At 36.0% G+C, this 22,530-nt stretch overlaps 1 protein-coding gene and 1 long non-coding RNA gene across 2 annotated transcripts in view; one reads left to right on the plus strand and one right to left on the minus strand.

Moving 5' to 3' along the window:
- Positions 1–153: 153 nt before the first annotated feature.
- Positions 154–22,530, minus strand: part of uba7 (ubiquitin-like modifier activating enzyme 7) — a 36,398-nt gene continuing 14,021 nt past the window's right edge. Inside the window, exons 21-25 of the mRNA XM_082136363.1 lie at positions 21,243–21,335; positions 20,748–20,939; positions 3,392–3,493; positions 3,084–3,175; positions 154–1,896 (exon numbers count right to left, since the gene is read on the minus strand). Coding sequence (XP_081992489.1) covers positions 1,770–1,896; positions 3,084–3,175; positions 3,392–3,493; positions 20,748–20,939; positions 21,243–21,335 — 606 coding nt within the window. The 3' untranslated portion in view covers positions 154–1,769. The remainder of the gene's footprint in view (positions 1,897–3,083; positions 3,176–3,391; positions 3,494–20,747; positions 20,940–21,242; positions 21,336–22,530) is intronic.
- Positions 3,455–3,765, plus strand: LOC309474209. Its single transcript, XR_014197245.1, has 2 exons — positions 3,455–3,557; positions 3,681–3,765. It is a non-coding gene; the product is annotated as an uncharacterized lncRNA (long non-coding RNA).

Here is a 22,530-nt window from a genome sequence, read left to right on the forward strand (position 1 = left end):
TTTGGGTTATATACTCTATCATTCAGCCCATTTTAAAGAAAAAATATATGCCATTGTTGCTTTAGTTAATTGGCTGCAACAGAAATATAACACAATGTTTAACACATGGTTACATTTATTAGAATCAGAATAAACAGAAGAAAAGCATGTATATATATTTTTTGCAAAGCCATCGTTTATTGTCTATTCAGTTAACCAACAATATTCATGTTTAGCTTGCCCAAGTTTGACGTTCTAAGTTTCATTTGGTTTGCAGCCATTGCATGAATGACAACTTTTCTCTGTGAAATTTGCTATTTATGCAAATACAATTGATGGTTTCAACACAGAATATCTCATACAGTATACAGTGCAATTATTACTCTATTTTTAAGAAATGGGCATTAATTGAGTAAAATATGGAATTCTCTCTTTAAAATAAGACTTTACTGACAGAATGATATGAGATGTAGACATATGCAGTAGGCTAAGAATTTAAAATAAGACTTCTATTTTTGAATTGGAGGCTTATGGCCAGAATAGAAAGATAAAGACCCAGCTGTCAAATCTTTTTGTGAATGAAACTCTGTAATGTGATTAGGTCTGAATGCCCACAAACATGTCTAAAGGTGATGAAATTAACTGGAGCATACGCAGGTCATTTGGCTCTGGTCTGGAATTGTTTTCATACATGATAATAGTGAGGTGGTGAGTGGGTGGTCATGGCTGCATAACAAAGGGATGAGGGCGGGAATTAAGAAACCACAGGGGTCGTATTGATCCCGGATACACATGTGTTTAAAAGAATTAACAGAAAAGCGATTTCACTTATAGACTGTAAAAGATCAGAATTAGAGACTCTTTCCAGTTCAAATTTGACACTGCAACATAGCCAAACTTAATCATTTTTTATTTTGATTCTCGAGAAGATATTAAGACTTTTTCTAAATAATGTTGGTAACACTTAACAGTAAGGTTTCATATGTTAGTTAAAACTACAGTAGTCACCCAGCATAAGGAACAAGTGGATGGTTGGTTTATTTTTAATGGCATGCTGGATCTCGTCTGAGGATTATATGTTTGTTCTGATAATCTGACCAAAGATTGTTTTATAAACAAGGCAGTGTAATGAAAAGTGCAAAGAAACTTTGACAGATGAAGCAGTCAGCTGTACTGTATCTGACAGTAGCTGAATCACAAACCATATGTAAATGATTTGATAATGCTTTGTCTGTAAATTACGGTTTTATATGGATAATGTTTTCGAAACACTTACTCGTGTGCAATAGAGAGTGGGTATTGAAACTCTTTCCATTTACTGACAAGCCTGAAAGGAGCCGCCCCCTTAAAACCTGATCATTTCAGACATAGGGGTCAGAATGAAGGAAGAAAATAATAGTTTTTCCACACACACAAACACACACATGTGAGTGTGTGTGTGTGTGTGCAAAAAACATTATAAATGAACCTCAAGGAACATTTTAAAATTATTAAAAAAATCCAGCTCATGATCCCTTTAATACTTTACTAAAGAGACCTTATTGTAAAATGTTACCAGAATGTTATACAAGAGACTTAAATATACATTTATTTTGTATTGTTTTATAGGCTATATTTTTTATTTGTTCTCAGGATTAAATGTAAATGCATCATGGTTTTTTTACCAGTGATTTTTGCAGTGTACAAATTCCCATGATTTTTATGACTGTTTAGCATATAAACTCAAAGTTAATAGAGAGAATAATCTTATTAAGGTGATGTTCCTAAATGTAAGGCTCTCTTTTCCAGCTTCACCTGAGGAGGTATCTGATGGGCATCATGCAGTCCTCATCCTCTTCAAATGAGGGAATGATCTCCAATATCTGCTGGTGATCTGGAATCTCACGCTTGGTTGCGGAGTGTACCAAATCAGTTATGCTGTATAAACGACAAGTTAATCAATTAATAAAAATCCCTTTTCACTTGTTAGGCTAAATCAAAGTACCACCAAACCCGCATTACCATCAGTGTACTTCTTTACATAAGATACAGTTACATAAGAATGGCTGCCGTGAATGAATGTATGAGAGTGTTTATTTTTGTGAGGGTGTGGTATGGTCTGTATCTCATAATTAGAGAGGAACAGGAAGGTCACTCTTATGCCATACTAACACTGGTATGTTCAGACTGAAGTACTAGCTTACTGCACATTTAACTATTTATATATATATATATCAGTAGAATAGTATAGAAGTACTGTATGTGAAATGCAACAAACAATAACAGTTTCAAAAGTCACATGACCTCTTCTACTTCATTCCTCACTTTAGATATAGAAGTTCAAGTTGAGTGCACTGCATTGAGATCTGGTAAACAATGCAGTGTGCTCTGGTTGTATACTGCACATTTTGTCAAATGTAGTAGGTCATGCATATATTCAGTACATACAAAACATTTGCATATTGTGCACAATATGCACTGTCTGTCAAAAGTTTGGAATAATTAAGATTTTATAAATGATTGTTTTTAATCATCATATTAGAATGATTTCTGAAGGATCATGTGACACTGAAGACAGGAGTAATGATGCTGAAAATTCAGCTTTGATCACAGGAATAAATTACATTTTGACTGGTAGTGTACATGCTGTACATGCATACTTGCTTTCACATGCTTTTATATCATGGCAAACATTTCAAAGAAATGTAGATTTAAAAAAATGTCAGGAAAGAACAGCCCCTGACAGGGTAATAAATGGTTTTTTTTTCTTCTAATTTTGAGACCAATTTTGGTTCCAGCAGGAAGAGACCCAGGAAGGACCATGAAGTCTATCAACAGACTGATGTTAGGTGCACACATATGCAGACAGAGGGGAGTGAGGGGTTAATGAAGGCATGTGGCTTCAAATGACTGTCATGCTGGAAGACTGTGTGTCCATGCCTTAGGAAAATATCCATTATCCCAAAAATAAACACAAAGGGACCAAAGTCTCAAAATCTCTCAGTCTAGACAATTCTAATGATATATAGCTTAATATAATGCATTCAATATAGTATACAAAAGATAAGGCATTAATGCTGTGTGGAGTATTTCTGTATATAACAGCGGTATATCGGCATACACACCTTAGCTTCAGGCGGCCAGTATGATCAGAGATGTTGCTGTACAATACAGCAGGGCCATAATACAGGCCTGTGATGTTCAACTTATACTTTTCCTGAAATGAGAAATAAGTATCAAATCAACTAATTCGACACATCCAGACACCCACATGCATATCCCTAAGGTGTGTATTCAGTCAATGTGTGTTTTCATCTAGAATGTATGATTTTTGGAGCATTTTTTGGAGCACCAAAAAAGCTGGTGTGAGACTGAGTGTGAACGGTATCTGATGTCTCTAAGTGTGTGATGTTGACAGCGTGTGTGCTTTAACCTTAATGTGTTTCAGCAGTTCCTCCAAGGTCATTTCCTTTTGACCCTCACGCCGGCCCTGCACCAGGAAGTCGTCCCAGAGAGAGTACCGCTTCTCTGCAACCTGCCGACAGACACGACACACCGGCTTTAGAAACATTAACACACATCTGCGCTCTCAGTTGAGGGTATGTATGCTAGCTCCCCCATGCTACATCTAGTTCATTAAGCTGACTGAGTATGCATGAACTACACTGATGTGGCGTTAACAGCTGATATAGATCTTGTAAACCCTGCTGACACATTTGCAGATCATGTCTTGGACTCAAACGGTCCACTTCAGGTCAGAGGTCATGCAGGACATGTGATACCAGAGATAGGGTAAGCAGAAGAAAACAGATGAAAGAAACAAAAAATAAACTGTGTATTATAATATTACAATATTTTGTCTGCTTTTATTGTAGATTGAAGGTTTGAATGATTTGGTCTTTCCTCACTACAGAAGCTGTACTTACTTGCCTTCAAAAAAGCTGCATCCCACATGAACTGACTTGCTTAAAAGGACTTAACAAGTTCTAATCCTGAGGCAGAGTTCATACATTACAGTAAATTCTGAGTCCATTTGTACAAGAATGAATTATTCTGTGCCATCTGGTCTACTAGTAAAAAAATGAATAGAGAACGCACTACAAACTCATTTACAACCATTTTTGCCCTGCTTATAAATTATGAATGATACATTCAAAAACTTCTTTCATCCGTGCAAAAGGTTTGCCTGAGGTGCAGTGCGTGGAAATGTAAGGAGACGAGGTTTTATGACTGCCTTGGAAAGAGGAAGGACAGTCCTGCTTGATAAAGTAGATCTGTGTCTTGACTTGATCTTGCTGACAGCATTTCAAACATAAGGCATGTGCAAGTATGTATAAACCTTCACCTAAAAATAAACTGCTTGTATCATCAAGTATAGCACTATATACAGATCCCAAAGCCAGGCCTCAAATTCTGCAGTAGCAAATGTGCTTGCATGACTTTTATAGCTCTATACTTTGTGTGTAAGGAGACACATACTTGAGAACTGCATTAAATCTCCACAGCTATGAAAGCTACAATTAAGCAATAAAATTGTCTTCTGGGTTAGTTCATTTGACCACAGACACAACACCTGTTTGCTGTAGACATGCTAATCTGCTATTTCACCTCCACTAGACTTGTACCTGTGTGTGAATTACTAGGACTTCATTTGTTTAAGGACGTTGTGCTTTCTCGGCTCATAATGTAAAGCAAATAAACAAAGCTGTATATTCAGCATCATTACTCCAGTCTTCAGTTTCACATGATCCTTTAGAAATCATTCTAATATGATGATTTGCCGCTCAAGAAACATTTCTAATTATAATTATCAATGTTGAAAACAGCAGCTTAATATTTTTTTCAGAAATCTTTTATGAATATTTGAAATAGAAATATTTTGTAACGTTTTAAATGTCTACTATCACTTTTGATCAATCTAATGCATCCCTGCTGAATAAAAGTATTAATTTCTTTAAAAAAACAATCTTACTGACCTCAAACTTTAACGGTATAGTGTAAAACAAAGTTATCTAACCCAGTATTAACAAAAAAAAAAATGTAGCACCAGTTGATATAAATGTATCATTTATGTGCTAAGTGTTCAGAAATGTTGCCAGGACAGATCTTGCCATCCGAAAGTGGTAGGGGTCGAGTTCCCTATACAGTCCTGTAAATAGTAATGCTAGCATATGTTTTCAACCACAGTAATTTCAAAACCAATCAATTTGTCATGCTGTGGCGACACCGACCACATTGCAAGGCATTCACTGGATACATCTACTCCACCCAATCTGCGGCCATAACTTCACTTTTAGAAGTTAGAATTTCCCTCACACTGTACATGTGCTGTAGACTGTGTGATGCCCTTGCATGGTTACTGTCGTGTGGTTAATATCAAGGTTGTAAAAAGACACCGTATCCAACATATACATATACAACCATCTCAGGAAAAGATAAAACCTCATTGCATGCTAAGGCTTCTTAACTAATAAACATGGGTCAGTCTAACCAAACATGAAAAGGGATTGATGACAGCGCTTGCCACTCCGTGGGAGGGTTAAAAATAAGCAAGTAATGTGGAAACCCTTTAGTGTCTGGGAAAAAGGCAAATCCTATTTGAAGACTTCTAAGCTTCTAGAAAGCCTCCTCAGATCCAGGTGTTTTTCGCCATGAACCCTCATAATCCCATCACTTGATTGTATCTGTGTTGCGGAGCCACACGTCTCAATCATTTGACTTGTCCATTTAAACGTTTTTTTTATTTATTTTTTTATGAATATTTTTATTCAGCAAGGATACATTCAATTGTGTTGAAAAAGATACATTGTTATAAAACATTTTAATTTCAAATAAATGCTGTTCTTTTCAACTTTCTATTAATCAAAGAATCCTGAATTTTTTTAAATCACGGTTTCCACGAAAAAACATGAAGCTCCACAACTGTTTTCAACATCGATAATAATAAGAAATGTTTCTTGAGTGGCAAATCAGCATAGAATGATTTCTGAAGGATCATGTGAAACTAAAGAAAGACTGGAGCAATGATGCTGAAAATTCAGCTTTGCAACACAGGGATAAATTACATTTAAAAATATATTCAAATAAAATACAGTAATTTAAAATGTAATAATATTTCACATCATAATTTTTTTTTTCATTATTATTTATACAATAGATTGCTTTAAACCAAACAGCTTTACAGTATTAAATGTTGCTTTCAATTAGGATTCAATTTCTACTATAAAGCAGCATCACATCAGTTCGTTCTTCGATTTCGCTTGAAGTATATCGGGGCCTTAATTCTTACCCATAATTCTAAAGCATCACACAAATAGACTCCAAATCTTCGCAAAGTAGTCATTTAGCACCTGCTTTTATCCAAAACAACATATACAACAATTTCTTTCTTTTGTAGAACACAATATTTAATATTTTACATAAATATATTTTAAATACCCTGACCATTCTTTTTAATATGATGAAAGTGAGTGAAGACTCCAAAAGGTCAAGCTACAAAATGACAAATAAAGTCTAATATGGCTATTATTCTTTAATAAGGTAAAAGCTTGCCCATTTGAGCTTCCATTTCCATGTGAATAAAAGCATAAATTAAATCTGTTCATCATTTAAAGTCTCTTCAGAAGACTTAAAGCACTCGATTTGTATGGATTTATTTAACAATCTCGTTATGAATGGTTTGAAGCGTTAGAGTTTTGGGTGAAGAGACTTTTATTGGAGGGACAGAAATCTCTCAGATTTCATTAAAAATATCTTAGTGTTTCGAAGTTGAGCTAAACTCTTATGGGTTTAGAATGACATGAGGCTAAGTAATTGATCAAATTTTCATTTTACGGGTGAAATCAAGCGTAGCTTCAGTTCTGGCAGGGCACTTTAGTCAAGCTCTCATCAGCTGACTCTCAGCTGATCCACGTCTACCTATAGGAATACGACGCCTATCACTGCATACATATATAAACTCCTTCAGTATTATCAGCAGCTATCGCGTTTCTCAGGAGCTCATTAACCTCCTCCATCCCCAGCTCCTCTAGTCAGTCAGGATTTGGATTCCCCTTGAATCAGAATAAATTCTCGAATTATGTTGGACTTTAAAATCTTGAATTAATGATATCTGCAATACATTCATGTTGGTTATGTTCTGTTTACCCTAAGGGGGGGTTATTGCTGCTCTCCCTGCTCTTATCCATACTAGACTGCATGGGAGTTCTTGCCCAGAACAGAACCATATTCCGCCAATCCTAACTGTATGCTAATTGTCAATCATATTTGACGATAGTGGTCCTGACTGAACTATCACTCTAAGGGATTGATCTATGTAAAATAGCTTTTCTAGAAGTTATATTCTAGCCGTTTCAATTAAATCATTTTTATTTTTGAAATGCAGTATATCTTTCACAGAGCACGGTTCTGTTGCTACAGTCCATGGAGGATGAAACTATGAAGACCTGGGCCAAACATGTGAGGTCATCACTCTCAGAATGGAGCACTGCCAACATTCTCATCTGTTCTTCATAAACTGTATCACAGGCTACATTGTAAACTGGGGTTTTTCTCCCTTCAACACGTGTCTCTGCAGTGCCCATGCCAGAGAGAAACATTTGAGGGAACACACAACTGTTAAGCAACATGTCTTGAGGATTGTATGATGAATGCACTTACCATATTATCTAAAACAGAGACTTTAAATCACAACTTTAAAAACAACTTTAGAAAACGTGACTCCTGCAAAAGCAAAATGTTAAAGGGAGTACAGACAAAGGATCTTGTATTTAGTGATGGACAAACCACTAGGAGCTGAGTGAGGGGTTGAAAGCAATTGTTAAGCAACTGTTCGATAGGGCCTGCAACACAATGGTTGATTCTCAGAGACAGGAAACCTGACGCAGAGGGTGAGCATGACAAGTCGTCCCTTCCTGTGGAATAAAAATGGAACGCAGAAACTGCTCACGTCCTCTAAAGTTTGGGGTAGAAAGAATCACCGCCAGGACTATAACAATGGACTCATTCTCATAACCTATACAGCTGTTTTTAGAGTTCGTTTTAATCTCTAGACAGTTTTCAATGCCATAAGAAACATATAGAATAGAAACATGGATTGTTTGTTGGGGGAACTAAAATATTTCCAATGATAGTTTAGTTTGGTGTTATCAAATGCTTCAGATAAACCTAACTATAAATGGCATGTAAAAACTAAATTAACATACTGGCCGCCTTGCATATCAGTCAGACAGTTCTTGGCCAGAATAAGATGACAAATTAAGTCTGGCTGTCCAAGATTAGTGTCTGTTCATTTTTATGAGTAAGTCTACAATCATTTTTCCAAGTGTGCTAATGGTTTTCTGTCGGATGTTTGGGAAACTACAATTTGTCTTATGACTGTCTATAAAATTCCAAACTTCAATGTGTTGAATCAGCATCACAAGTCCAGTATATGCAAGCTGGAAGGCGTAACGCAGGAAACACATGGCCCCTCTGGCCCCAAACAAACAGATGAACAATCCATTTCCTCTGGTTCTGCTTAACTCTGTTGCTACAGTATAAAAACCATCAGCTGATTTGCCCATGCCACTACTTTAACGTCATGACAGGGAATTCTAGAGATGAAATGGGTCCTCTGACGCAACTGGTATCTCCTAAAGTCAATATGTGGCCTGAGGGGCAAAGCCAGCGGATCCACAATGCTCAGCCAAAACACTGCTGATAAACACATATGGGCACTAGAGATTGGGACTTGCCTGGGAACTGGGAACTTTTCATCGTTTTTTGTCAATGCATGGTCTATGGTGTAAATGTTTTTGTCTACACAGATTTGCATTAACGATAAGTGGAGAAAATGTATGCAAAATTTCAGGAGCATTTTTATAAACATACAATACATTACCAAATAGTACTGACTCAAAACTTTTGAATAGTGTTTATATGTTGCATTGCATTCACATTTATAATGTTAAAGCATTACTTTAGGTACCTTTAGCTGTCTCATCAACAAAAACAAGACTGATTGCTTTACTCTACTGAAGGAGCTTCAGAAAAAGTGAGACAGTTGAAAGTGTGTCTGTCGTTAGGAAATGATTATTGATCTGTCTTACAGAAGCACCCCGGGGAGAACAACTGAGGGACAGATGGCCATCACTGAAACTCTGCTGAAGGACCTTTCTTGATGTTTGGCCACAAGAACAAGATGTCAGAGTGATGTGTTTAACACACACAATGGCCCCAAAAAGTATTTGGACACTTAAGTCACACTTAAAAATGCATGAGCGTCATTGCATTGGATCACAAAATATCAAAGAAAATTGCATTTATGTTAAAGAAAGATGGCACAAGCACAATTTTCAAGCAAACTATTTCATGAAAACCTTCATACATCCAATATAAGTCTCTAAAACACCAGCTGATTGAAAGACATTGAGCGAAAATGATGGAAAAAAGTGTTAGTTAGCAAAAGCATGCAAGTCATCTAATGACAGACATTTTCAAGTGTAACTTAAATGTTCCAATATTTTTTAGACAACTGTATATAGCAAAATCAGATATCCGCCTTCCAGATTGAATACTTTAGCCCTTTCCCCCTTTAATCTCCTTAAATTCATGCATATCCATTGCTTGAACGGAGTGGGGTAACAAAGAATAGAGAGGGGCGACAGCATGGCATGCAGTCTCCAGAGGGTTTGACACTTACACTCCAACTATAGGCCTTCTTACAAAAGACCCATTGACGTGTTAAAGAGTAAACAGAAGTCCGGCTCATTGTCCTGCCAATGAGGCGCTCCCCACCTGACTGACGGCTCGTGCCAGAAGGAGTCAGTCAATAGAGTTTGTTTCCTACAAATGGTGCATTTTGTTTGAGTGTCCCTTTGAATGACACACACACACACACACACACACACACACACACACACACACACACACACACACACACACACACCCCCCCCCCCCCCCCCCCCCCGTGCTAAAGGGGTATAATTCTCCTTGGTGTAATCACTTGGGCCATAAATTCAGAAGCCTAATTACTATTGTCGCACAAGTACATGACAACATGCTTTGAGTTCAGTGTGTTTTTACAGTTTTTCCTTGTTCGACTCGCCAGTGCAATGAATACATCTGAATAGCCCACTGATTGTGATCAATAATTGTTTCTGTGTACATCAATATCATTGATTGGCTTCTATTAGCCAGACCAGGGGTCATGGGTGTCATCATGTTATGTAATGTAACACAATTGCATTAGACTGGTCACACATGGTCACACATGGGCAGCTGTTCATTTGGAATCACAGATGCTTCATTAAATAATGTTAATTTTACAAAACAATACTGACGGTTCAGTGATGATATCAAATTGTAATATCAGGATGTTTTAATATTTCACAAAAATTTGAAAAAAAAAGTACTTCCATTGTATTCTTGGAAGTACAATGCACTGTAAAAAAAAAAAAATGTTTGAAGGTGTAAATAAAACAAAGATTATTGGAGTACTTTTACAAGATAATTCAACACTTCAAAATGTCATGCTTAATTAAAGGGATAGTTCACTTTGAAATTTATTTTTGGTATGTTTTAGCTTACCTCAAGGGCATCCAAGATGTAGGTGTCTTTTTTTCCGCAGTAGTTTCAATTTTGATATTTTTAGGTCAAACCGTTCTTGTCTGTCAGTCATATAATGCAGGTCTATGGTCACGGTCTCAAAACACAAGCACAGAGTCCAAATTAAAACAATTCCCCGTCGTCCAAATTAAACAATTCCCCATCGTAAGTACACATTGATGGCCTAAGACACGAAACGAGCGGTTTGTGTGAGAAAACGAACAGTATTTATATCGTTTTTACCTCTTATACGCAGACATGTCCGAGTGATCTGATCTGACGTGTACGCAGACTGGTGCATAGATATATACACACTGTCGCCTTGTCTACGGCAGTTCATTGGAACGAATGTCTTTAAGGCGACATCTAGTGTATATACAGGTATCTATGCACCAGTCTGCGTACACGTCAGATCAGATCACTTGGACATGGCTGTGTATAAGAGGTAAAAACGATATAAATACTGTTCGTTTTCTCACACAAACCGCTCGTTTCGTGTCTTAGGCCATCAATGTGTACTTACGATGGGGAATTGTTTAATTTGGACGACGGGGAATTGTTTTAATTTGGACTCTGTGCTTGTGTTTTGAGACCGTGACCATCGACCTGCATTATATGACTGACAGACAAGAACGGTTTGACCTAAAAATATCAAAATTGAAACTACTGCGGAAAAAAAGACACCTACATCTTGGATGCCCTTGAGGTAAGCTAAAACATACCAAAAATTAATTTCAAAGTGAACTATCCCTTTAAATGTGCTACTTGCCATTTCTTTGTAATGATTTGTGAAATTTATAAGCAATTTCTGAGTGAAAGTTGTTTCACATAATACTACATTTTTTTCAGTGCACTATTTTGTGGAATGCTGAGAAAAATATTTTTACACAACAACCATTAAACTGTATAACCATATAAGCTCTATCAGATGAAGTACAACACTTTTTTTAATCTCCACTTTTATGTCTCAAACAAAACTGCGAGCAAAGGGAAAACATCATTATGCATACCTATGTAATTGCACAAAGGCTATAATTACACAAAATGGTGCTAATGTTTGCCCTCGGCTGAAAGCTGAGGATGAAGAGAGGAGAGCAGACAAACAGACAGGAAATGAAGCCGTGAGGTCTGGAGGTGTCTGGATTCATGCAGACAACACAAGGTTCAGCAAGGACTTTTCTGCAGCTTGACGTTTTCATGCCTAAGGCTAACAGAATGACGTTAATATGTCAAGATTAAACAATACAATTCCAGCTGCCTTGCATTTTTGTTTTAGGAAGATTTCTGCCATTTTTGCGGGGCAGATCCTAACATTAACAAAGAGTACACTACAATAAGTGCAATAGAATAGTCATTGAAATACAATCCCAATCAAAACATTTGTTTGTGTACATGGATTCATGACCTACTGTATGTAAACTGACCCAGATATTTTGTGATATTTAAAACTAGGAACAAGTAATGGTACAGAGACTAGCCAAAGTTCAATTATGTTCCCCTCTCTCATGAGTTACAGTTCTGCTTTCCATGATGTTGATGGAGATTCTGTTTAAATGCGTACACAGATAGCGCTAAAAAACACTTCCCATATTCCGAAATTAACATGATGTGATCTTTCCAACTTAACTGTACATAAAGCATGGGTAGAGAACTAGGAATGAATAACAGATGAGGCAACACATGGTCTAATCCACTGGTGTGAGATAGCAGCTGCCTTGAATATATATTAATGTGAGTTGGCAGTCAATTCAAGTGCCACTAAAACACATGCAGCTCTCAACAATGTGAAACATGCTTCTGGGAACCTGGATTTCATAGTCTTGAAAAATAAAATAACATAAAATAAAATAAATCATCCATAGTATTCCAAATAATTATATGATCACTAACAGGTTGTTTATTTTCCCCTTCATAAAGCATTATCACCAAAATTCTACTGATAGCACAAAGATCATGCCGCCCTGCAACAAAACAGTCTGGACTTTAAAACTCTAATTGAATCTGTTCATTAACAAAACCCAAACAAACATAATTGACGCTGTTGTATACAAACCCCAATTTGCTTTCTTAAGACACATTCCTGGTCTTATTGTGCATTATTAAGCTGTACATGTTACTCTAAAGAAAAATATCTGTCTATCAATAAAGTGAATAAGGTGTACCATATATTGCTTGGGATCTCTAAAACATACTAACTGGACAAAAATGATGCATTAATCTCATGAACAATAAAATATATAGTCCAGAGCATTCCAACGAGCTCCAGTTATCTGATGGAATTACAGTGAATTTGCAGAGCAAGGAAACTCTCTTAATTTCCTCAGCTGATTATTTCTTGAGATAATATCTTTTCATTTATGGACAGGGCATGCATCTATGTGACCGTGCCAAATCCGTTCCAAGACACCGTTACCAGTGCTTACGGGTCTCAAATGCGTTTCCAATGATCACTAGTGACCAATGATTATTAATGATAGTGATCAATGATGACGTAACATGAGTAGGCAGTCATTCACTTTTGTAAGAAAATAAATAAATTATGTGTTGTGGAAAACATATTTTATTTTATTTTTTTACCTTGAAGGGACTGAAGCTGGTGAAAAGTGTGAAATTGACCTAAGTTTTGTTATTTTCACAGACTAGCCCTGCCAATTAAGCATACTGTGGCTTTTACAGCCAAGCTTGGATTCCTGGGGGATATGTTTGCATGGAAAAAATCTTAATTGAATAAGTGTTTTCATGTGTCTGGTCTTTTTACAGGCACATTCCTCTATGTTCATCAAATGGCATCATATTGCAGAAAACAAACAAACAAACAAACAAACAAACACAAATTGCAATAAACTAAACAAAGGTTGTTTACTTTCCCCTCATAAGACATTCTCACCAAATTCTACTTATAACACAAAGATCATGCCACCCTACAACAAAACATTCTGGACTTTGAAACTCTTGAATCTGTTGATTAAGCACACCTAAAAACATATAATTGGGGATGTTGAGTACACATTCCCTATTTACTGTCTTAATAATTCCTGGTCTTATTGGGCATTATTTATCAGTGCATGTTATTCTAAAGAAAAGATTAAGTCAATACAGTGTACCATAATGTATGTTGCTTGGGATCTCTAAAACATATAAACTGGACAAGGATTATACATTCATTTCATGATCAATCTAATGATGTTATACTGTAGGTGGTCTGCACAGTGCTATATTCTCTCAGCCTTTTCCATCAGGTACACACATGGGTTTTTAGTTTAAGATGCATGTGCTAATACAAACCAGAACTTTCCCATCTAATTTAAAGACAGATTCCAGAACCACTGCTGCACATGGAGGGCGAATTATGGGAAAACTCGTCTTTCCTGCACTCAACACTGTGGGTAATGAAAATAACACGGCCTGTGGTCTGATTGATCCTAACTACCAACTGAAAATCACTGTTGAGAGAAAGAGTTCAGAGCCAAAAAAACTATTGAAATCACTAGTGATGGGTGTATTTCGTCATAACGTCTGGTCCTCTTTTCAGCTTTTTCTGGTCAAGAATCACTCACTTAAACAGAAAGATAGCATTTGAAAGACATTTAACTGGCTAATCTGGGTGAAATATCTGATACCACAATAATAGCTTGAAAATGAAATAACTGCTATCCATCTTTCCAACTATCCATCCATGTCTTTCCACCAGGAATAGTTCATATGATTGAACCCTCTTGGTGTGGTTGTGTGATGTCAGGCCAGGATGCACAACTCTACTATATGTTCCGTATGAAGTATGGCTTAATGTTTTCACCATGCAGACATATGGAAAGTATGCAGCATGCTGTTACTTCTAAAGCAACGGCTTACTTTAGACGGCCACACACATTTTTTGCCAATCATTCTGGTGCATCATGCCTATTTTATTTGAATGAAAACCAGAGGAATTTTTTTGTACTCACTCAGCCATACGATTGTTATAAAAAGAAATTTTTTGAAGATCAGAAAAGAAGAAAAACTAAAGGCCAAAGTGTGAAATATTATTACAATGTAAAATAACTGTTTTCTATTTGAATATATTTTGCAATGTAATTTATTCCTGTGATGCAAAGCTGAATTTTGAGCATCATTACTCCAGTCTTCAGTGTCACATGATCCTTCAGAAATCATTATAATATGATGATTTGCTGCTCAAGAAACATTTCTGATTATTATCAATGATGAAAACAGTTTTTCTGCTTAATACTTTTGTAACATTATACATTTCTTTATTGTCACTTTTGATCAATCTAATGCATCCATGCTGAATAAAAGTATTTAATTATTTCTATAAATTTACTATTAGTGTAAATATATTCTGTGGTTAATGAAAAGTTTCCATTCTATTCAACATCGCTGCAAAAAGTGAACATATACCTAAAGAAAGCGAACTGCAATACACATTACAGGAAACATTGATCAGTGTATTTCATGCTAAATCCATATCTTTAAATTGTGCATGAGCTCAAATTTTGCAATACATTAAACATGTGCATGATCCTCCTTAAAACGTCAAGACGTCATCATGGTTAGAATGGTCTGTTTGTGCATCGCTAACTAGAGAAAGCTTTAACCAAGACCAATTGCTCACTGATGACACAGCTCAGCTCTATTAATGAGCCGATTATACAAGTGAGTGCGCTCTACAGTAAACACAGAAAGAAAAAGAGTGAATGAACAAGTAGCCTAAAGTTTTGAAAATCCATCAAAAAGGGAATGCTTGAGAACAAAGAAATGGAGAGAAGCTTTGGGGTTGAGCAGATGGGCTTTGAAACCTCCATTTCTCCCCACAGCCCCCTTCTTTCTTACTCGCTCTCTCTTTAAGAAGCTGTGAATGATTAAAGGAATAAAAAGGCAGTCTCATTGGAGCTCAAGAAAATCTGGTTCTAATAGAGGATCTTCCTGCGATGGCAGGAAATAGCTGTCATTACTGCAGGCTTCTCTTTCTGCCTCCTCACTATTTTCTTCTTTCATTCTCTCTCTTTCCAAACCAGTCGTAATTCATCAATGGCCGAATAAAGTGGCCCACAGGTCATATCCAAATAAATGCTCTCACCTCATATCTTATAATCTCCGCTCCATTTGGTCTACAAGACCAGCAGACACAACTAATACATTATGCAAGTGAGAGGGAAAAAGTTCACGAGTCGCACGGGTATATTTGTGGCAATAGCCAACAAAACATTGTACGGGTCAAAATTATCGATTTTTCTTTTATGCCAAAAATCATTAGGATATTAAGTAAAGATCATGATCCATGAAGATATTTTGTAAATTTCCTACCTTAAACATATCAAAAATATATTTTTTGTGAGTGGATGCAGCAAAATCGTGAACATAAATGGACAACTTTAAAGGAGATTTTCTCAATATTTAGATTTTTTTGCACCCTCAGATTCCAGATTTTAAAATAGTTGTATATCATCCAAATATTGTCCTATCCTAACAAACCATACATCAATGGACCACTTATACATTCAGCTTTCAGATGATGTATAAATCTAAATTTAAAAAAATTGACACATAAGACTGTGTTTTAATTGTTAGTCTGTAGACATGCATCAGATGGACATCTTTGGTCGTTGCATCCTATTTTGCTCTTCTTTTAAGCATTTCATCTGCATGATTGTCACATTTAAAAGTACATCTCAGGTTCCTCACCTTGCACCTGCACCCTAGAGAGGTATTTAGATCAAGTACTGTACCAAAACGCTTTTAGATTAAGCAAAGATGGATAGCAAAACTAGACCACTATGACAATAAACTATTCATTATGCGTCAACACTTGACAAAGGAAAATATTAAGTAAAACCCATAGAATAGAATCATATAAAATAAATCTACATGAAAACTTTTCATGAAGATTTTTTAAAAGAAATTAATACTTTTATTCAGCAAGGATGAATAAAATTGATCAAAAGTTACAGTAAAGGCATTTATAATGTTATAAAAGGTTTCTATTTCACATAATTGCTGTTCTTTTAAACTTTCTGTTAATTTAAGAATCCTGAAAAAAGTTTCACTGTTTCCACAAAAAAAGTAGCAAGTGTTTTCACACTGTTTTCTGTTTTCAACATTGATAATAAGAAATGTTTGAGTATCATATTAGAATGATTTCTGAAGGATCATGTGACACTAAAGAGTGGAGTAATGAAGCTGAAAATTCCGATTTTATCACAGGAATAAATTACATTTTAAAAGAGAAAACAGTTCATTAAAATTTTTATAATATTTCAAAATGTTATTGTTTTTACAGTTTTTTTTTATAATCACATAAATGCAGTCTTGGTGAGCATAAGAGACTTGTTTGAAACAATCAAAATAAAAACTTACTGAGAGCAAACTTTTGAACTGCATTATATATCATTCTGAATCCCTGTAAGTCATGAATACCACAAGATGACTCAACAAGACAAAAATGTATTCACTGTGACTATAAGGAGAAATAAAGACTCAATAATCATCGAAAGAGTTACAAGCACCGCCAGATGTTTGCTTCATCTATAAGAACCCTCCCATTAATGCCTACAGGTGAAAAGCCAAGCTGCCAGAAATCGATTTATTAACAGAAGCACGTTAAAACATGAAGGTCCATTTACTTTAAAATATAAGCACTGATTAACCCTGTACAGATTGATGAATGTGTAGCCGAAAACGTAGACCTTTAGATGCTGTTTAACACTGCGATCCAACAGTCAAAGCACATTTTGGAGGTGGTCAATGACACATATGGTCACATCACATTTGTATTGTAAACAGTAATGCATTCTGATGCTTCCAGGTCAACAAATGATCAGTGCTCCAAAACAATAGTTAAAAAAAATAAAAAAATAAATGATTTGCTGCAATGACATTCAATGATGAAATCTACAGTAAACAAAACCTTCGAATGAAACCTATCAAATCTATAACAAGTCGTTGTATTTGTATAGTGCTCTTTACAGAGAATTGTGGGTTTAAGTACCATTAAGCAAGCCAAAGGCGAATGAGGACATGACAAAAAGGTGTTTAGCAAGTAGAGGGAGAGACACTTCAGAGGAACTAGACTCACACAAGTGATCACATGGAGACACAAGCACACCAGCATCCCATGCTGACGACCAGCATCTAAAAGAAAACACATGCTGGTCTTTTCTGCAGGGTTACGACAGACAGTCTCATAAACTGCCTTGAGAGGCTGCTAATAAGGACCTGAAGCATGCAGAGCAATAAACCCCAGGCAGAGCACTTTCTAGTATCATTTCTGATGAAAGGCACAATTCACATGGTAACACTGCACACAGAATGCTGGAAAACTAAAATGCCAAGGTAAAATACTGATGCATTATAGACAGAAAAACTGGGCTAAATGGACTGCTTTCCACAATCAATGTGGACTTAAGTTATTACATGGGCTTTACACTTTAAATGAATAAAATATAAAAACTGCCATTGTGAGTACTGTTAATTAGTTTTTATAAAAGACAAAAATGTTTCAGTCCGTCTGCAATACTAATCCAAGTCATTCTCATGACAAAAAGATTGATAAACGAGTTCTCTGAAAATGTCTTGAGAGTGTAAAAATAGTGGAGGCTGTTAAAGAGGATGTCCTTGATAGAAAACAGGAAGCCACGAGCATATCAGTCTTGCCTCAGACTAGATTTAGAACCCTCTTAGTATGTGACCTGTCAAATTTCCATAATTTGTATGTTTTTTTTGTGACAATGTGACTTAAATGTTAGTTTTATCAAGCAACTGACTATAATGGATTTCTGATACATCTGAATAAGTGTCTCTCCTGTTTTTTTTCTTCTATTTAAATCCATAACAATTTCCAAATGGAAGCCGCATTGCTGGAAAAGATACTAATAGATATTTCCACAGCTCAATTTAATACACTGACAGCTGACAAAGCCCCATTTGGCAACTACCATATCACTTCCACAGTCTAAAGGTTTAGAAAAATGGAAATGCTAACCAATCGACTCAATCATTTTTTTTGCACATCCTGGACTTGGAAAAGACTAGTGAAAACTGTGCCAGTCATATGGAAAAGGTATGCAAACAAAACAAAAAGGATGGAAAAAGGAAAAAGGAAGATAAAGGAAAAGCTGAAAGTTTAAACTTCTAGACACCAACATTTTCAACTCGGTGGTTCCAAAAATGTCACACTTAAAATTAAGGAAGTTAGTACATCCACACTAAGCAAAATAAAGACTACCATTCAAAATATAGACTTACCATTCAAATGTTGCTGTAGTTTTTTTTTATTGTTTATTCAGCAAGGGTGCATTAAATTGACCAAAAGTGACAGTAAAGACAGTAAATATTTATCAGTTTCCTGTTTTCAACATTAATAATAATAATAGTTCATGTTTCTTGAGCAGCAAATCATCATATTAGACACTGAAGATTGGAGTAATGATGCTGAAAATTCAGCTTTGCATCACAGGAATAAATAAAAAATGTAAAATGTATTACAAATTAATACAAACAGTTATTAAAAATTGTAACATTATTTCACAATATTACTGTTTTTACCATATTTTTTTTAATCAAATTAATGCAGAGACTTCTTAAAAATCGCAACCGACCCCAAACTTTTGAATGGTATTGCATCACAAAAATGCGCTTGTTAGGTTTTAAATGATAAAACAATAGACATACTCTTCAAAATAAAGACAAAAATCATTGTGACACTTTGTGGTTGTGAATGTTAGTGGAACATGTTGCTAGTTAATGTGAAGAAATACACCTGTGGTTCCTCTGCTATAGGACACCTGTGTGAACTTGAGGTGAACTGACATCATACATCATCCACCAAAAATCGCCAAATTGACTCGTCAGGTTATTTAATGCAATGACATTCATACATTTGTGGGCTTTAGAGTCCAAATACTTTTCAGGGCAACTGCATGTTCTTGTTATCCGAAAAAGTATTGGTTCTGCTGAGTGTTTTGAGAAAGGAGCACTCCAGAAAATGGTGACATCACACAAGTAACCTGAGCTTGTGTGTTTCAAAGATCAGCTCACCGCTTGTCCCCTTGGGTGAAAATTACCCTCAACTCTGACCCTGCACATGTTGGTAGAAACAACACTCCCCCCATGTGTGGACGGCCATGTCTGGGGTTGCATTACCTCATCTGAAGTCTTTCTGCACAAATCTAGAACCACTCACTTATGTTTTTGTCTCTAAGATCTTGATCACAGTTATAAACCCATAAGCGCACCAGCTCAAACACAAACTCTTTGAGGGTTTGCTGCTTTAATACACGCACGTGTCTGTCCGAAAACTCTGTTGTCTAAATCGGAACGCGTTCCCTTTGAAAGTGGAAGTCCCCTAAACTGAGCAAACTCACCAGGTTGGCAGGTGAGGGGTCTGCGGGGGTGAGTGTACAGTTACTAAGTGGTTTAAGCCCCTGAGGATGAAAATAAGTTAACTAAAGCCTGCAGTGATCTAGACCCAGACAGAAGACTGATGCTGTACCCTTTAACCCCAGCCATAACCCCAGGCCCCCATAACAGAACTCAACCACAGGAACCATTCCCTTTTATTCACTGTAAAAGAGTTATTATTGGGAACAGAAGCCTTTTAACTAGCACGCTTACTCTAACTAACAACATATTAGTCTTTGTTCAAATATCAGTCTAGAGAACAAATTGTTTTAATAAACCAAGACCATAAACACAGTGATGCATGTAAAAACATTGTAATAATAAAACAGATCATTCTAGCTCTAAATTACTATTACTACTAACTTTAATATTAAAAGGAACTAGATTATTTTTTATTCATATTTAATGTTTTTTATGTTATTGTATTATATATAGAATATTTAATATTTTATCAGCTATTTAATAATAATAATAATAATAAAGCACATAATGTTATTTTATTATATTGCTGTTTTATAAAAGCAATAAGCTACATGAAACCATTACAGTGATTTTACTATAGTTAATATAGGTTTTAGCTAATCCACAACCATGGTAAAATTAAATACATTATGTTGGAAATGGAGGGCCAATACAGACCTATAGTCAATATACACATACAACCATTATGATACGCTGTATTCAACAGCTAAGAGCTACTTCTACCTCTCTGTGCTTGTTAACTAATTAGGACAAAAAGCAATACACACTCATTTAGACAACAGTCAGATGTTAGATGGTGATAAGTGAGTAGCTTTGTCACTTACTGTAAATGTCGGGGCCGCACAAGGCTGTGAGAAGACAAAGTATTGGGTGGCCAAGTTCAAATATGCGTTGCGGTAGGACGTGATTCGCTGGTGACCCTGGACAAGCTTATAGAGCTCCAAACACATCAGTCCGGCGATCGCAGCTGTTGTAGTGGCGATTGCTGGAATGATGCGGCCAGCAATTAACTTGCTCTGCAGATGAGAAAAAGGTCTGGGATATTATTTACATAAATATGCACGTTTGTACACATGGTACATGCTTCGTGAATTACAAATACATGTTCACACGCGGGTGCAAAAATGTCATGCAAACTATTAATGGTAGGTAGTACAAGTAAATGGAATGGAACTCTATGGTCTAGTTGAATGAAAAGGTCTTTCCTCAGGGTGTTCTGTATACTGTATGTACTGAAACTGAGGACACAAACGCCCAGAGGGGAATGTTGATCACTTTAGAGCTTTAGTCTCACAAACAAAAGCACCGCAGAGTTTCACCTTGTGGCGGTCGGCTGTTGGTATATCATAGTTCTCTGCCCTCAGGTTGGATGTTGCAACTATATAATCCATGTGGAAATTACTATCATCATCCTGGAACACAAGAATAAAAAAGAGCATATGGTAATGCACAAACAATTTCGTTATTACAAGCACTGACACATAGAGGACATTCTTGCATTCGATCTTGTTTTTTTATGTATACATGAATCATATGCACATATTTGGAGACTGTGCTAATTATTTTTTCTCATTTTTAAATTTAGAGATGGTTATGCTTAAAACAAGATTTGCAAATGGTTAAAGAAAAAAAAAACTCTAAAAGATGTTCTTCAATAAATATTCTCTTAAAATCATCTGCGATTTTGCTTATGTAAATTGACTTAATATTATTTTTTTTTCATATTTAATACTGTTTTAAGGATGTTTAGACAGTTTTAGTGAAAAAATTACAAAAATATTCATTAAAAAAATATATTTTTGTGCAGTGTGAACATGTATAGAAGAGTTGCAGCATTTACTGTTGATTTTAATTTCCTTTCAACGATGGAAAACACCCTTTGATTTGTCCATCAGCAAATCTTCACCTGCTTACCATCTGTTCATTTGTTACCGTAGGGCAAAAACAAAGGGGTAAAGACCTGTTGTGTTTTAAATGTGATGCTGAATGTTATCTTTTAGTCTTCTATTAAAAACAAGAAGAATTTAAAAACAGGAACAAAATCGTTTGGCTCACAGGTATGTTTGTGCACTTTGGTACAACAGGTACTAGATAAAGATGTTATCATAGCGCGTCATGTTTAAACATTGATAGTTTCCAGTCTCCTATTGAATTCATATGTAATTTCCCCTCTTTTTGTTTAGGACCATAATTGCTCCAGATTCAACTGGTGTGAACTGCAAATCATATAGGCCTACTTATAAACATAGTGATCTTTTTTAAAGATAAGGCAATTAAAAACCAAAAAAAGCCATTAAGCATAATTCACAACTTTGGTGTGATATTAGATATTGCAGGAATGCTAAGATACCCTGGTGTTGAGGTTTTGCCACTCTGCTTACGCCCCAGGCACCGCAGCACTACAAAGCCTGTCAAGTATTGGGTGTGTTGAGGGTAACTGCAGGGGTGTTTGAGCATAGTATATAATTTGGCAACCTGATGCCACTAGAATCCCCCAAACACACATTCCACAGGAAAAATATGGCAAAGAATGTGTCATTGCTAAAAGCGCGAGCACACATGCATACGGACATACGATACAAACAGTGGGGCCCAAAGGTCTAAGGA

The sequence above is a fragment of the Leuciscus leuciscus genome (assembly GCF_965113295.1).
Source record: "Leuciscus leuciscus genome assembly, chromosome: 14".
Classification (NCBI taxonomy): domain Eukaryota; kingdom Metazoa; phylum Chordata; class Actinopteri; order Cypriniformes; family Leuciscidae; genus Leuciscus; species Leuciscus leuciscus.